At 40.3% G+C, this 17414-nt stretch overlaps 2 protein-coding genes across 3 annotated transcripts in view; one reads left to right on the plus strand and one right to left on the minus strand.

The window, feature by feature from the left end:
- LOC124997963 lies at positions 1 to 7893 on the plus strand. Of its 2 annotated transcripts, XM_047572050.1 has the most exons (6): positions 1 to 70; positions 3257 to 3388; positions 4040 to 4190; positions 5230 to 5350; positions 5421 to 5543; positions 6194 to 7893. In XM_047572050.1, exons 2-6 carry the CDS (start codon positions 3326 to 3328, stop codon positions 6564 to 6566), a joined length of 831 nt encoding a protein of 276 aa, XP_047428006.1. In that variant the 5' UTR covers positions 1 to 70; positions 3257 to 3325; the 3' UTR covers positions 6567 to 7893. The 2 variants fall into 2 exon arrangements, with proteins under 2 accessions (XP_047428006.1, XP_047428007.1); XM_047572051.1 differs by lacking the exon at positions 1 to 70 and having other exon boundaries at positions 2397 to 3388.
- The window catches only part of si:ch73-281f12.4 (Ras-associating and dilute domain-containing protein-like), a 23828-nt gene continuing 13521 nt past the window's right edge, over positions 7108 to 17414 (minus strand). The window contains exons 11-16 of the mRNA XM_047572049.1: positions 14220 to 14364; positions 13128 to 13309; positions 12628 to 13006; positions 9602 to 9723; positions 8855 to 8994; positions 7108 to 8637 (exon numbers count right to left, since the gene is read on the minus strand). Coding sequence (XP_047428005.1) covers positions 8535 to 8637; positions 8855 to 8994; positions 9602 to 9723; positions 12628 to 13006; positions 13128 to 13309; positions 14220 to 14364 — 1071 coding nt within the window. The 3' untranslated portion in view covers positions 7108 to 8534. The remainder of the gene's footprint in view (positions 8638 to 8854; positions 8995 to 9601; positions 9724 to 12627; positions 13007 to 13127; positions 13310 to 14219; positions 14365 to 17414) is intronic.

Consider the following 17414-nt stretch of genomic DNA (forward strand, 5'->3'; position numbering starts at 1 on the left):
CAACACTGTACTTCAGGACATGTGAAGAAACAAGCAAATCTAAAGAAGAAGAAGACTGATTCAGTTCAGGGTAAGACTGATGTTTCCATCACTGATGCAGAAATGTATTGATTGTTTATTACTTTTAGAATCACTTACCTTTTTTACTGATCATGTGCGTGCTTGAATTCTGTAAATTCCCCTTGTGTGCAGTCAACAAAAGTTGATCTGATATTTAACAGTGATATTGGCTGGAAGTATGTGTCTTTCTGTCCTACCAGCAGTGCAAAGTTTCAACACTATACGATGTGGAAGGAAAGATAATTCATTACAACAACATCTCATATTTGTCATGCACATTGTTTTTTGTATTAATTGATAATCTATAATCCTATACAACATGTCTGCAAGTACATACTCCTTCTTGTCAAGATTTGCCATTCAATTATGTAAAACAGTCCATCAGTTTAATTATTTTACATTAGAGAGTCCTGTATATTGTTAAAATAGTTCCAGTTAAAAATGAACAGGTTACATGGACAGCATTGAAGACAGGGTTGACAAAAATCACTCTTCAGTTTTTCCAGTATTCTTAGTAACACTTTTAAAAGAAGTGGTCTCTGTCATATTATAGGGCAACACTCATTATATATATGACATATTCTTAATATTATTCCCTAAATAGTTTGGTGTTGTTTTATTAAAAAAAAAAAAAAACAATAAAAAAAAAATATATATATATATATATATATACAATTATGTTTTTTAATAAAATAATGCAGACAAATTCAATCTAAAGTGGCTAAGCCTCCCCTGTCCTTAAAGCCTAGTGACACCCCTGATATATAATATATAATATTAGAAATACCAACTTAAGGGGCTGCAGGACAGTTGAGCTTTCCACTTCTTATCATGGTCCAGCAGAGGTCGCTCTAATCAAACCAAATCAGAATCCATGCGACTAAAAGAGACCTTATACTTACCATGTCCCGGGGAGACAGTGGTGGATTTCCTGCAGTGACCCCATGAGAGGTAACTACAACAAAGTAGTGTGAGTAATGAGTTAAACCAGCTAGTTCATTCATTCAGACGCTATTGAAGGGATTTGGAAACAGTCAGAGGAGCTAAGCAGGAGTCCATGCTGCAGATATGACCTTTGTGTTCAACATAAGAAGGGATTACACTCACCTCATGTTATATACGGCCGCCTGCTTGAAAGGCTCACAGCTCTCTGACACCCTAATGTCAATGCTTAAACACTCATATTTTTTACTTTTATATACGTTATATTAAAATCTTCTTATTTGTGAGACATTGATATTGATAATAAAGCCATTCCCTGGTTCCTGCACCACCACTTTTAGATTTCACTGCCTTTTTCACCATTTTAAATCAAATATCCTTTGTTCTGCCTGTGAAACACCAAAGACTCATTTGTAGCTGTATTATAGATTATATTGCTTATAACCTTATAATGGAAACAATCATTATTTGCAGCCATAAAATTCTGAACTATAAAATGTTTATATATTCTTTGTTATTAACATTTCAGCTAAAATATGTCTTCCACTGCTATTAAGTGAAACTCGAGTTTAATATATTAACTCGTGAGCGTAAGTGAATGGAAACGGTTCTTAAGTCTCATGTTGCACAAGTACAAATAATAGCCAGCCTGTCCTCGGCCCACATACCACCAACACCACAGTGCCTGGCTGAACCTGAAATCCTCTTTGAAGTGATCAGAAGCATAAATATGCATGAGACTGTAGGAATTTTATAAGAGTGAAGATAAAAAAGACTCAGGCAATGTGTGTCACGTTTGTCTCAAGGGAAGCTGTCAGTAAAATTTTAAAAAGCTCTTTTTATTCACAGTCGATTTAGTTCATTATGTGTTTGATGAGCTTTATGTTGATCTTCAGAGAGATTTCAGCACATTAACTTCACATAAAGACAGGAAAGTTAAGTCACCAAAGTGTGAATCCAGACTATATCCCAGCTTATTTTTCTTTTGCTCCTCAGAAGAGGGAAGAAGCTAGATTGAATGCTTATTTCTATTTCAGGAAAACTTTCAATCACTGCATGTTAAATGTATTCTACTACAGATAGAGATTACATTACAACCGGTTTAATTATGTCAATTAACAGCTTGCTAACATTATTAAAAATTTACTTTAAATTCCTTTTGCCTTACAGTTAAGGTGGACAAACCTGTGTTATTCTTTAAATACCCAGCATATATAATGACCCTATATACCAACAATAGCTTTGCAAAGTTACAGTTACAGTTGCTAACAGTTACAGTTACAGTTAGCAACCTATGCTAGCGCTGCCTACATGGGTCGCTAGCAATTATGTAATGTGTTCAAAATACTAAAATACAAGTAGATTAAATGGTCAGTTCCTGAGGTAGGCAGTGTAGCACATTTAAGAAAATCGACAATACACTTTATTATTTACAGTGTGATGATATATTACTACATTTTTATGTATACGTCTTTGCGTACTGCTGTTAAATCAAACTCTGCTCACACTCCTACAGGTCACTCTTTCCTTGTAAACCTTTGTCTCCAGACGGGATTTCCTGTCTATGTCTGCTGGAGGGTCTAGTATCTCAGGAACCCTCCTCCCACCTCCCCTCAGATCCCAGCTGTATGACTGGGACACGTACTGGTACTGGGAGTGAGGAAGCCAGGGACAGCAACGAGCACACTCCAGCACCATGTTTAACTGGGCACCGTAGCTTTGTTTCCTGCCTTCATTGTTTAACATGAGCAGGAAGGATGAGCCATCACAAAAGCATCATAGCTGTCCTTTCCTTTTGTCACTGTGTAGCTGTAATGTGCTCTCTGCTGGAGTTGAACACGATTAATCACTTAACTGCACTGTAAATCAGTGAGTCTGCACACCCTAAAGCTTTTGGTGGTGCATGTCCAGTCACGGATGAACACACATTCAAGCTTGGTGTCCATTTGTTTGTGTTTTTTATTACTGCTAGCTTATTGTGGGTAGGCTAACACCAGGACGCCACAAGCTGAGAAACTGGTTAGCAAGTAAAACAGCGGTTAAATTAAATAAACTGTGACAGCTGATGACAGATTAAATGTGATTAAAGGTGGATGGATTAAAAAGTGACATTAGCTAAAATGTTTGACATAAAGGGCCTGATGTTTTCTTTACTCACTCCAACTTAAAACTAAATTGAGTAGTATTTTTGTTTTTGAAATTAAGTGATTTTGCCTGTGGTAGCAAAAAGTTTATTCCATCTGTTTTCCTACAGTGATTGCTCAGTGGTTGACGGCAGCGATCAGCTTCATATCTACTATAAACACCGGATGGGACCATTTGCATGATCAACATGAAGAAGAGAAAGCAGCGGCACTCCAAACCCACCAAAAACAAGAATAAACATGTGTGTAAATGAATGAACCAGAAAAACACATAAACATACAAAACCTCACCGTGTTGTTACTTGTATTTTATGACGTGATAGCATGGTGTGTCTCTCTTTACACCACAGGTTTTACATAGTTTCACACTGCTAAAACAAAAGATTACATAAAAGATTTGTAATTTTATTTAAAATATATATTTATGTATATATAGTAACAAGTACTTTCTGGTATCTGGTTCACAATTTCTAGTTTATTGGCCATAAAGAGAAACACTGGGTAGTTACCCATAACACTTTATTTAAGTTAATAGTTTTGTCCTCATATAAAAGCTTACCCACTTAACTTAGCACTGAGAACCTAATCAAGGCCTGTTGGGTGTGCCTGTACAACAAAACTGCTTTCTAAGTTACTGTGAGATTCAGAATAAGATTCAGTTTGGTGCTTTTAGTCAAATGTTTCAATAAGTCTTAGTTGGATTATCGTGAGATTTAATAGAGATGTTTGTGGTCCCACAAAATGAACTGTGACGAGTTTGATGCTGCTTAGACGTTTTGTGTAAACTTGCTAATTAATCTGTGTATCTGATGCTAACTCTAGCAAACCATATATGGTTTGATAAACGTCCTTGCACTGACACAAATAAGAATCTATCAAATTTGTTGTTAAAGGTTTCAGTGGACAGAAACAGACAAGAGTTTGCGAACATCCTGGACACCATGATGCTGTGGTTTTCTGATCATCAGCAGCAGATTGATCAGCTGTTCGGTCACGGTGACACAGACAGAAGTGGATCAGTCAACCTGAAGGATTTCGAGCTTGGTAATCCATCTCCACCCCGCAGCCTCATCCCCAGTCTGACCAAGCAGAAAAACGGCCCCCTCCTCTTCTTCTTGTTGTATTGCTAACAGTCACAGTATATTCTGGGGTGATAGGTTGTTCTCCAAGATTGGATACTAAGATAATACCTTTGATGACGCAGTTTTTTCCCAGCTGCTTTGAACATCAGATGAAGATAATCTTGGAGGAAAAAGAGATGTGTGAGTCAGTACCTAATGACACAGTGTACTTGTGCTGAAGTATTTACGGCGGGTACTGTGAATCACACTTTTGGTAATGCGAGCAGAGCCTCATTTCCTCTCATCCCCCCTTCACAGATTAGAGCAGCTGGCTGTGGGAAACCTAAACCAGGACAATGTTCCTTTTGTCAGTCAGACTTCAGACTAACCCCTTAAACTGGACTTTTGTTCTGAAGGATTTCTGAGTAGAACGTTTCTGCTTAGATTGGTAGTTTGACTCTCATCTACGATGAAGGAACACCTACAGATATATTACTTTTTAAAACATCTTGTGTTTTTTTTTTTTTTTTTAATACGCTGGTTTATTTGAGGGGTTTTCAAACTGAAGTATCTACATACACAATAAAGTGACATACTAGTGCAGTTTATCTTACCAGTGTTAGACAAAAACAAAAAGTTTATACAGTGATCAGATAGCTCACCAGAAACAAAAGTTAGACTTATGAGCAGAGCTTGACTCTGTGGCCTGTCCAAACTAACACCATGACAGATGTGTATTTATCTCATTTCTCGTGCTGGTCTCTTCTCTATCATCTGTCTCTACCTGGCTGGCCTTAGACAGATAGCTCCTTCCATATGAGCTGGTCATAGGCTCAGCGCTTGTTCCTGTAAATAGGGAGTTTTTCTTGCCACTGTCGCCTTCAGGTTCGCTCTGGAGATTTCAGACCATATTTTATAAAGTGTCTTGAGACAATTTGACCAAAAAAAAAAGAAAAAAAAAGAATTTAATTTAATCAGAAAAATGAACACCACAGTCCTTCTACAATTGCTACCTGTTGCAGGTCTGATGAACCTGGGTGTTCCTTGTCAGCAGTCTCACCTCCACACGCTGACTCAGCTGCTGAAAACCTCCAACAACACAGTCACTTATCAGGACTTGGGCAGACAAGTGCAAACACTGAGGTTGGAACTATTTTATTTATTTATTTATATTTTGCTCTTATTCCAGTTCATGTTTTAACTGTATCCTCAGTACCAGCACAGAGGTACACACTCAGATATTAGAAGACCCTATGGAAAGACAAGGAGCAGTTCAGACAGAAAGTTCCACCTGTTTGGGAAGTCAGCAGAGACAGTTACACAATGAAAACTACAGGTACTGTACTCACTGTTCACTAACACTGGAGCAAAGCCTTTAGACATGTGCCCAAGTGCAAAAGTTTTCCAACTTACCATTTCTAAAGCTGAATACTTCTTCCATCACTGCTAAACGGACAGAAAGCCACGTTCCCTCTGATTTGTTTTTAGATGAAACAAGCACAGCAGCTGGATTTAACATGTCAAATACAATAAACCGACTTCAGACGTGTCCCCAAACAACAGCAGCTTCAAACTGTGCAGGTCCTGACAAACTCAATCAGGCCGTGTTGACATCCAGACCAAACCTTTGTGTGTGAGGTTAACCAGGCCGAGTTATTCCTGACCCCCGGCTCTCTGCGGTAAATCGCACAATGGCTCGCCTGCTGGAACTCCTGCACTCAGATGCCCGAAATTACAACTTCAGGACACGAGAAGCCTCAACAGCTTTGTAAATGCAGTGTGACCTTTAGCTGGCATGCAGACAGGTGCTGCTGCCTTTTTTGACCTGGCTGCTGTAATTGTTTTTCTGTGTGAATAAGTTATGCTTTAGTTACAAACCTGAAAACAATAAAGTCGGCTTGTTTAGATAATTAAAATGTTTTGACTGACTGATGAGAGGGACTTACTGATTCCAGAACCTTTTGACCATTTACTGTCTTCAAGCAGCAGGTTCGTCTGTCTGAGTGTCAGACTGATCCACTTCGACTTGGCTGCGGCTCATCCAGGGAACTTTGAGGTGGTTTTGTCGAGCAGCAGCAGAGTCTGTAGTCTGATCAGTGAGATCCAGGGCCGCGCTGGGATCCAGACATCCAGACTGGAAGTTTTTAGGAGCAGGGTGCCCACAGAGGACGCGCGCCTGTCGCCGGAGAGCTCTCTGGAGGAGTGCGGCTTCCAGGGGGGGCCAGAGCAGAGCCCCCCAGAGGCCACTGTGTACTACGACTACAGTCTCCTGTTTACGGACTGTCCAGTCCTCAACTGTGACCACTACTTCAGGTTGAAGCCAGACTCTGCTGCCAGGAGGAATGAACACTGTCTGTAAATGACGCCGTCAGTTCGACAGCTTCTGTGGATGGTTACAGCGCTTGTCTGCGGCTTGCAACTACCTCACTATCTGAGGCGGTGTATTTGTTTGTCTTCAGCCAACACCAAGCAGACATCTATGCCTGCAGCCTAAACATTAAGATACTACAATGAACAATTAGGAATACTTAAAGGTCTTAAAGGAGGATTTATGTCAGAAAGCTGCAGGGAGCTTTGCACTCAGCACCTTGTGGCCTGTATTCGCTTAAATTACAGATGCAGGGGTATAATTTAAGCCAGACTGTGCAAATCTTTACACAAACATGAAGCAGTGATTTTAATTGGTGTCCTCAGGGGGGCCACTGAGGCTGGTGTATGCCATGCTGGAGTCAGTGGAAAGTGCCTGGCTAGTGGAAACCACTGAGCGGCTATAAAAAGCGGCCACTAAAGCGTGCCATGCAGTCGACACACCCAGCAGCTTCCCCACTGCTCCACCCAGATTCAACTCCACCCTGCTGCCTAGTGTGTGTTAACAGGAGGAGACGGACATATGAGCACGGTTTTCAAAGTCAAAATAATATTTATTCCATAGGTTCAAAAATACTGCGCAATATAAATATTACAAAACAGAACACTTAGGATAACTTTAACACTGTTTACACGGGACATGGAAACACAGACATACGGTATTCGCAGAAGTTTGTTGTATATAAAATATCCTCTGTTGTCCCTCATGTATTAGCTGCTTCCTGATGAGAAGCCTGAACATGTTTTATGATTTGGTCAGCTTTCATTCACTAAATCCGCTGTACATGTAGAAATGTATTGTGCATGAAGCTGAGAAAGAAATAACACACATTTTCATATGTACAGTGGAATATATTTTATATAAAACTATATAAAGTGTGTTGTTTTAGATCAGCCATATTATTGTCATTAGAAAGAACACGTATGAGTATTTTCCTGAAAATCGAGGCTGAAATGCCTCAAATGTATATTCCTGAAACTAGTTTTACAATAAACTGAATATGTTTTGGTTTTGGACAATAATTCTGCCCTGCACATTTTTTGAGCAAAATTATGTGGTACATTTCTCACTAAGAAAGCTCCATCAATAGTCACCAGTTGCATTCCTCCTTGTGATTATTGCTTTTGTCTAAACTGTAATGGTAACACAGAAGAATGAATTTCTGTTTAACCGTGCCCTGGTTAGCTGTTTTTGACAATTTGTGACAATTTGACTGGAAAATCTCCAGGGGGAAATATTTGTTTGAGATCTAAGGCCTCAGGCTGCAAGTTTAAAAAAAAAAACAAGACACCTACTTATTTAAAAGTTGAAAAATGAACACAATGCTACAAATTTGTATTTTGTGGTATTACAGCAGCATGTTCTGAATGAATGCATGTTTTATATAGTAAGACATCTGAGGAAGCAGGAAACTGAACAGTTAGCTTTTCCTCTAGCAGACTAAATGGCTGGGTAAGACCTTTGCTTTTGTACTGTAAAATAAACAGTTTCACAGTTTTTTTAAATAACCATAATTTAAAGACAGGTTTTAAAATAATTCCAGTTGAAGCCAGACATGACTGATCCCCAGTGCAGCTTGAAGATGCTCTTCAGCCAGAAAACTGTGTATTCAGACACTGAGATTGCCATAGTTGCTTATTTTCTCCTTCTGGTTTATGAGAGCAGAGCAGATTTTGTAGTTTGTTTATAGGCCAAAGAGAAGCTGGGACAGCAAAAACAAGCTCCTGAAAACTCTGCCAGAAAAACAGCCGCAGTCTGTGTTTGGTGTGAAACTGCAGTGGCTTTGGTTGATTGACTCAATGCTCTTGACAAACAAAAATAGAGTTGTTCCACAGTAGTTTTCCTTTGGTGGAGGAATCCGTCCTATGAGAAATACTGACTTTGGATGCTGCAGGAAGGAAGAACCTCATGGCTTCCGGTATTCCCAATCGCACTTGATCGTTCAGCATCACCCTTCCTTCAGAATTTAGTCGTAGTTGAGGCCTTACCACTTGTTTTGGGGTCGATCTTGGCGACCAGCAGCTTGAGAGAATCTCCCGATGATCGAATTAGCTCTCTCCCACTAAAATGAACACCAAAACAACAACAAGTGGTGAGATTAGAGACATCTTCTACATCCATAGTTCTCCTTTATCTGCGATGAGAGTCAATTCCAATGTGTTAGTTGATGAATGATGGTGTCTTGTGCTCAGTTAGGATTTATTTACTGCTCTGAAATACTTCCTTAATTCATAAAGTTCAGGCAGTTATCTGAGAACATGTGAATGCTTTATACTCACATGTTATATTCCATCCCAACCAGGCTGATACCATTCACAGCCAGGATCCGATCGCCCGTTCTCAATTTCTGACACTTGGCAGCCGGTGAGTCAGGAACCACTGACTTCACATAAATGCCGCTCATTCTCAGCGGCGTTTTCTGCATAAAGAGAAAACAGGAGACAACAATCTGATTATTGAGAGATATGAAGGGATTATGGTGACGTGCAAAGGATGATGAGCGAGCTGAATGTCAGTGGGTCGGTGAGCTCACTGCTTTGGTCCAGACTCAGTATTTCAAAGACTACCAGATCAATTACACATGATGATGACTGATTCTTTTCCAACTACTGTATGGTTTGAAATGGATATTTAAGATTCTAGAGGATGCATTGTATTAACTTTGGTGTTGGACAAAAAAAGTTACCAACACTGTCTGCTGTACTTGATATTAACATGTTGATAAATGACACCAATGTCATAGAAACGTCTGCACAAAACTGCTTCATTAAGGTTTAAATGATGGCTAAAGAGCAGTCCTCATTAACAAACCATATTACCTCTTGTCCATCAGATCAGACTCTGACAGTCAGTAGGAACGTTTAATGTGATTAAATGTTAGTAGCCGCAGTCGGCCGAGTTAAAATCTTGTTTACAGTCTAATCTGATTAGTGTTTTTCATGAGGTCTCAGCAGCTACAGCTAACTACTGTAAGTGTGCCGTAAATACTTGGATCAGTGTTACGAAAGACTGCAATGCTTTCGTACCATTCCATCTACGAGTGCCAGTCCGAGTCCATGAGGCCCTCTGTGAAGCTCCACCGCGAACACTTCCTCTCTGTCTTCTTCCACGTCCACATCTTCTTTCTTCTTCTCAGCACTTGCACTAGCTAAAGAAGCACATGGAGAAACACATCAGATCACACTGAAGATAAAACCTGGAGGAATTCACATTGGTATTGCAGCTACAATGTTTGCTGTAATTTGATCACTGATGTTGAATGCAGCATGTTGGAAATGGCATAGTTCACAGTCACAGCAGGCTGTGAATGAAAATATTCAACTCTACCTCATTAACGCCATTTGAGCTTCAGAACTACCAGGCAGATTTAGTTTGGAGGTCTGGTTTATATGACCACTAGCACACATACACAGAGGAAAATGAAACAATGGCAGCAAAATATAAACAGGTTCTTCAAGTTTTTGTATTTAAGTTCCACAGTGTTCAGGTGCAAAAAGGTCCCCCGCCTCCCCCCCATAAAAAATCCTGTTCCCACCCGTGCAGCTCCATCCCTCCTCCCCTCCACCTTTTCCCAGCATGCAGTATGTCTGCCCCCCACGCAGGACCTGCCCCGAACAATGCCGTAGCCGATTAAGATTCCACGCACCAACCCAGCTGTAAATTCCCATGACGGATCGGCCACTGCTCTTTTCTCTCCTGACATCACCACCTCTCTGTAACTCTTGGGTCCAGATTAAAGGATTACCAAACTCTGAAAATAACATTAGATGCTGGCTAAAATCACAGAGATAGATGAAAGTCAAGGCTGACCAACATTCTTTAACTTGTTCTACAGTAGAAACTCATTCTTAAAATTAATCAACAAATGAGATAGCAAATAAATCACCACCTTATATTACTGATTAATCATAAAAAAGATAAAAAAATGCATCTTATTTTTCTTGATCTAATGTCCAAATCTCATAAGTCAGATAAGAATTATTTGATATTTTGTCAGAAAAGGAAAAGCAGCAAATCCTCACATTTGAGAAGCTGGAGACATCATATCGTAAAATTCAACAAAACGGTTGTAGATTCTTATGTTACAGCATCAGTTGTCCAGATTAACCTATGCAATTACCTGCTAGCACAAATATACAGTCGGAGAGTGTGCCAGATGGCTCGCTTCCAGTGTAATCCCCAAAGCATTTAAGCAAATTACTTTTGATAAAAGCATTAAGAGAGAAAATACAAAGGAACAAGTGACCAATAAGAGTAAAGACACCTGATTAAGATCAACAAAATCCTACAGCTTAAACTGCTTCTGTAGGAGCACTAGCATGGGGTGGGGGCGGGGGTGCAGTAACACAGGTCAAACCGAAATCACATGTGAAGAAAAGTGTTTTTGAAGGTCTGGGTCAGAGTTTCTGGAGCAAGTGTTTGTACTTCCTTTCCAGACTGACATTTAAAATATTTTTAAAATAAGTAACAAATCATCCTATAATGTAGATATAGTGTATAGTTAAGTTTGATTTATATCTCTGTAGCGGTAGCACTCACAATTTTTGGTGTTCTCCAGTGATTACATGTTTCCACTCATGCTGTGATAAGCCAGTGGTTTGAAACTGATGTCAATCAAGTCAAGAAAACCCATAACATTATGACTACCTTCATAATATTGTGTAGTTCTCCCTTGTGCCTCCAATACAGTTGAGACTGATCAGAGAATGGACATGGACCTTCTGAGGGTGAGTGTTGTTAGTGGGGGCCTTTGGGTCCTGTGGGTTGAGAGGAGGAGGGGCCTCTGTGGATCATCTCACAGATACTTGATGGATTTGGGATCTAAGGAATTTGGAGGCCAGGTCAACACCTTGTTCTGTTATTTTTATCCTACTGGGGATGGCTGCTGCCATCGAGGAGTGTCATTGCTATGGGGTGGGGGTTCCTGGTCCGGTCTAAGTAACATCCACACAAATGTCAGGTCAAACGTTTCTTCTGTCAGTGGATTTAATGTTTTAATTTATCAGTGCATATGTGGTCTGTATTACATCAGACTACAAACAAACTGATCAGAACAATGACCACTTGAACAAACATTAACGTGATAATTTGTAATAGGGTTTTAGGCCACATTTGAGCAAAAATTCTTTGAGGTGTAGATCTACTGTTTTTAGTTTGCTCCTTCTACAAAAATGAAGAGAGCAGGACTTCTAATCTGTTATAATGTGGGTATAGCTCAGGCTATCAAAAGTGAGTCAAACACTGCCAGTGGAAAGACAGTGGGTATGTCCAAAATGTTTGAAACATAGCAGTTTATCAGCAGTTTTTACTTAGCATGATAGTTCATTTTCTCTGCAACTCCCTTTTACTCCTACAGATGACCTCATGACGGAGACGTGCATAAACAATAGGGGTGGGAGAGGAAGCTCTCTTTCCTTTGCACAGTGAGCCCACCCTGTGCAGCCTTCCACTTGAAATTCCTGACTTCAGGAGTCAGTAAAAGATGAAGGGAGTAAGATGAAGGTGCTCCGCCTCTTTTATGTTGGGGCACCTGGAACTGCCGGGGACAAATATGCAGCCGGTCCACAAGGTCAAGTCTCTAAATACTTTCCCTAATAAGTCAGAGGAAGTAAATGAGCTTTAGGGAGGAATAAGTGCTGTTGACCTCATTCCAGATGTTGGTAACACGGGACCAGGTTGGGGCTTAAGGGGCAGGGCTGTGTGTCATTTGAATGGAAACCTGTTGCATGAAGTGAAGCCATAAATGGCCCTTTTCAGATGCTGCCAGCTTGTCATCACGTGTGCTGGCAGTGTGCTTCACTCTTAGTTACATGGTTTCTGTACACATTCTTACTCTTCGTTATCATCTGCTTCAGTCAGGGTTCTGTTAATGTCTTTCAGCTGTAAGTCTGGATTTAAAATACCACTAAAGCACAGAGAAAGAATATATACCTAATCTGGCATAGAAACTTTTTTTCATTACTGATTGTTGAATTTACTGAATTGATCCAATTATTGTTTTGGCAGTAAAGCAGTGAAACCGCCGTTTGCCCAAATGTTTGCTTTTAGTTACCTTTCTTTAGCTGGCGGGCACCCTCCTGTAGATCAGCCTCCAGCTCAGCCAGCTCCATACCCTGTGGAGTGTTGGGCGGCGTGAGCAAGCAGGACGGGTCAAGTGCCATGCTCTTGTGGTAGCCCATGTCGGCCTGTCCTGGGAGTGTGTTTTGCAGCTCCAGGCTCTTCAACTTCTGGGTCAGGACTGCCTCGCAGTTGCTAAGGTTACCATGAGATTCTCGGGTCTGAGCTGACTCTGTGGGAGAGGTCCGGTCCAGGTCTGCCTCAGGGCGGGGGCAGATGGCCGGGTCAGAGACCCCCGGATGGGCTGGATCCTGGAGTACTCTGACGGAGGATGAGGTCACAGACTGGTCGTCTGTGGTAGTTCCACTGAGAGCCTGAGTTTTAGTGACATAAATTTAATCAGTAGCAGACAGAGAAACATCAAAGTGTGTCATTTCCTGCTTGCCACTGGCTTTTAGTTATGTTGTTGAGATATGAGGTCACAGTGCTCGTTACCTGTTCCTCCACACTGTGTTCAGCTTGGGTTTCACTGCGGGTGAGCCTGCGAATGAATTCCTGTAGATGGCTGAGCTGTTCAAACAGACCTGACTCCACGATGGGTTTACCAAGTTCCAGGTGAAATGTGTTGCTGGGCAGGATGAGCGGTGGGTGGCTGTCGAAGCTCTCCAGGATGTCGGCTGTATAGAAAATAAAGAGGGAAATGCCCCTTATCATCCATTACAACCAACCTGACATTAATTACAGTCTGAAATTACTGCTAATGAAAATTGATGTTCAGTTTAAGTAAAGCTGCTGTATTTGGGTTAACACCTAATTAAGTGAAATAAATAAAGTACAGGAGTGGTGCTGCTACTTCCTGATCAGTCACTCATGTGTGACCCAGGAGGGTGCAGAAAATCTGACTGAAGGAAGAGGTGAACACAGTTGAGAGTGAGGTGGTGGTTGTGCCGCTGAGAGATGTAATTGTGAACTGAAGTTGACTGACTACTCTTGAGGAAAACCCACATTAAGCTGGATAAATTTGTTTACACAATTCTCTGTTACAGGTCATATTTAAGTGACGTCTCTCAACAATAAACTTGAGGACCTCAGACTATATTTCTGCCAGCTGATGTTTCGGCAACATTGCATTTTCTAGAGAGCATCAGGGCAGATTCCAGCGCTCTCATTTAATATATTAGACTTGTTGCGTCCTCTGTTATTTATTATGAAGTCTTGCGCAGTCGTGCATGCCTGTTGTCAAGTTTGAACATGCAAGCTACCGCACACAATAGGTTGTTGTGATTCCAGCTGAACAAGGAGTCTAGTTACTGCAGTTTACTGTAAACAAGGTGGCTCGGTGGAAAGGACAGCTCAGAATGCTTTGGTAAAAAGCCAATTTTAGGATGAATCATTTACAGGTTACATGTATAGATACTGCCGACTACATACAAAACCCAAAAATGACATCTTCAAAATACTTAATATTAAATTAAAATCAGATGTGGCAAAACAAATATACAAACTATGTAATTTAAGTACCATTTTGCAGCTTTGTTAAGCTTTGTTAAGAAACTCTTAACAAGGGTCTTAGTCTGTGTTGCTTACCCGTCCTGACGGCGTCCTCTGCATCATCCAGCGACGGCCTCCATCCGGTGGGGCAGGCCTTACCAGAGCTGTACTCCTGCAGCATGTGGTGAAGCTGTGCAGGTTTCAGAGCAGCATACTCATTCCTGAGAGAAGCCCAGGATGCCTGGACAAACACAAAACGGCAAAGAAAACACAACAATTAAAGGCGTGAAGCAAAACGCATTCTGCATCTCTTCATAATGTTAAAATGCAGGAATGTAAAAGTCCTCCCCCAATGGTTTCAGCCCTTTGGAGGGTCGTTGGGGAGAATGACAGTGTGGCAGAAACCAGTATTTTCTGGTGAAGCTTGTTTACATAGAAGCAACAGTCATTGGTTCTCTCTCATTCACATGCAAGTACTTTAAAGCAATTCTATGATGTATAAACAGTTTTTCTCTCAATCTCTCCCAGGTGTTGGAACAAAGCCTCATGGGGAAATAGTTCTCAATCTGACTGTAACACTTGTGAATACAGTAGCACTTGCAGTGTCCTTCTCATCTCACTGCAGCTTTCTTTTTGTTTATTTTGTACTCCAGTGAAAGAAGAGTGCTAGATTACATTCAAGTATCACTCATTATTATCTTTCCGCTCAGTCTCTCAGGTTGCTGGAAAATATCCTTATCAAGAAAAAGCATTATTTCCTTACTGCAGCTCTCACCCAACCGCACGTGAGAGAGACAATATTTAATATAATGATGGTTATAAGAAGGAGCTCAAGGATAAGGAAACAGGTGAGTCACTCGCCAGTGCCAGAGAAACATTACATAGTTCATAGTTCGCTCAGTCTGTTTCCATTTGAATTGGTGGAAGTAAGACTTAGCCCAGACATGCCGGGGCCACAATAGAAACCATAAGCTAAATGTTGTCAGGTCCCTGCCCTCCTGTGCTATACACAGACACTCAGCCTAAGGTGTATTTTAAAATTGACTTTGTCGAATCTTGTAGATGTTTGTTATGTCTGACATTTTATGTTTGATACTTATATTATTCTAAAATACCTACCCAGATGTTGCATTCTCCAAACTGCTGGCAAAACAAGCAATGCCACATCCCTCTAGTGTAATTTACTAGTCAGCTACTTCAGTTCTTAAAAGCCTGGAACTCCAGATGGAAAACTAAAAATCTATCAAGGGTGTGTGCTCTTTGGTAGCAGCCACAAAGTGACCTCATGCCAGGGGGAGGGATACAAAAAACCAACAGCTTCTCAGCAACCATCCACTCCCACGACCAGACGAGACAGGGCCCACAGAGGCTGTGTAACAGCAAGGCTGGTGGAGTCTGTTGTGACTGTGAGACATTCAGTCAAAGCATTCCTCATACTTAACCCGGTTCCCACTGATTCAATGAAGGAACATTTCAACTTTAAATGAGTTGTGTGAACGGATCCAGCAGTTTTAATTATAATACATTTTCTTCTCTGTCACTATTTCTCAACCAAACTGAATTCATTTACAGAACTAAGTGACTTGCCCATCAGAGTCAGCTAAGACAGTGACTGCAAGTGTGATTGGGAGTGTCTAAAATGGCTTAAAATAATGGAAAACAGTTTAGGCATGCAGTATCTAAAAGTAGTTAGCCACAGCTGAAATAACATTTAGTAAAGTGTGTGCACTGCAAAACTGACTTAAAGGTAATGTGGTTGAAAACAGTGCAAAGTAAAAGATACATGTGGGGCATTACTAAAGTAGCTAATGTAATGGATATATGTTGTTAATTTGTAAGTCAGCACTAAATGATGGATAAGTTTAAAGTAAGTTTAAAGTAACAAATACACGTTGGATTAGCCACATCATAATGCATAGACAGCTCAAATTGCTATATAGAAGTAATGAAAAGAAAATGAAACTGTTAGGGGAGACAAAGATAATGGTTAAATAGTTGAAATAGTGACCTAAAATTAACAGACAACTGTTCAGTCACAATAAGATAACAGCTGAAATAACTCCCTGTAAAGGGTAAATAATAAGAGTAAATCCTTTTAGCTTGGTGTAATGAATAACACACAGTTAATATAGTTTATTCTTTACTGGAGTAATTATTCATGAATTAACAATTATCTTAGAGAAAGCAGGTGAAATGAGCTAGAAGGTAAATATATGGTCCTATTAAACATGGAATGTGATAACACTTTATGATCCTTCTATAACAACACCATTTGACTTATGGTGACAAAACAGTCCTCCAGCTCATTTGATGTTGTGACAAATTACATGACTAATGTTAAAAGTCTTTTCTGGACATGAAGGTGTAAATATAAACTCCTAAGTCACCCACACTTCACTCCCAACCTTATCAATCTGCTTCTCTGTCCTTAAATAGCCTCCCTTCCATTTACAGTAATCCCTCACTGTTACATCAGACATCAACATGCTGTTTAATAAATACTGCACATTACTCTAAACCCACATGTTTACCAAAGCTGACAAAGAATCACAGCTTTAATCTGGAAGACTTGTTTTTCATTCACACTGCATATAGTATATGAAAGTGCAAAAACATTCAGCAGGTTCAACACATTAAACACATATCCTGGTTCTAGATGTCATAAACCTGTGAATCTGTTTTTGTGTAAGCTTTGTGCTCCTTGTGTTGTTCCTGGGTCATTTCATTTGCTGGTTTCCTGTTATGACTCATGTTTAGTAACAAGCCAGGTGAGAGCTCAGCTTCCTGCTGTAAACAAGGTCTGAATGGGTAACTAAGAGAAAAGTGTGCTTAAGGAAGGATTAAGTGTTAAGTTGGCAAGCTACCACAGCAGTGAAATGGCATAGCACATGTAGAAGTCATTGTACATAGGGACAAAGGATTGTATCCCTGAGCATACATTGGAATGAAGGCTGTAAAAGTTTGCTCCCATGTCTTTCTTTGTCTTTGCACAGTGCAATGGTATTCAAGCTAAAAGCTGAATAAATATCTGAGCTGATAATACGTTAAATATTACTCTGGTTAACAGGATACACTGAATAATTTGAAGCAATGGCATCGCACCAACTGGCACCATGATGTCATAATTGAAACATTTTAGTGTGTTTGCTTAATCTGCTCTTGCGGCTATTTCCTCATGTCTAATCACCGTGAATGGAAGCAGGAAAGCTTAAGAGTATCTGTATTCAAGGGCACTATAACAATAAACCAATAACAAGCCTCCACAAACAACACTCTTCTCAGCTTTTATTG

Source organism: Mugil cephalus, chromosome 20 (genome assembly GCF_022458985.1).
Source record: "Mugil cephalus isolate CIBA_MC_2020 chromosome 20, CIBA_Mcephalus_1.1, whole genome shotgun sequence".
NCBI lineage: Eukaryota > Metazoa > Chordata > Actinopteri > Mugiliformes > Mugilidae > Mugil > Mugil cephalus.

Coding starts and splice junctions, on each gene's coding strand:
- LOC124997963 (XM_047572050.1), top strand. CDS start 3,326: ATGATCAACATGAAGAAGAGAAAGCAGCGGCACTCCAAACCCACCAAA. Junction 3,389..4,039: donor CCAAAAACAAGAATAAACAT/GTGTGTAAATGA, acceptor TTGTTGTTAAAG/GTTTCAGTGGACAGAAACAG. Junction 5,544..6,193: donor TTACACAATGAAAACTACAG/GTACTGTACTCA, acceptor GTCTTCAAGCAG/CAGGTTCGTCTGTCTGAGTG.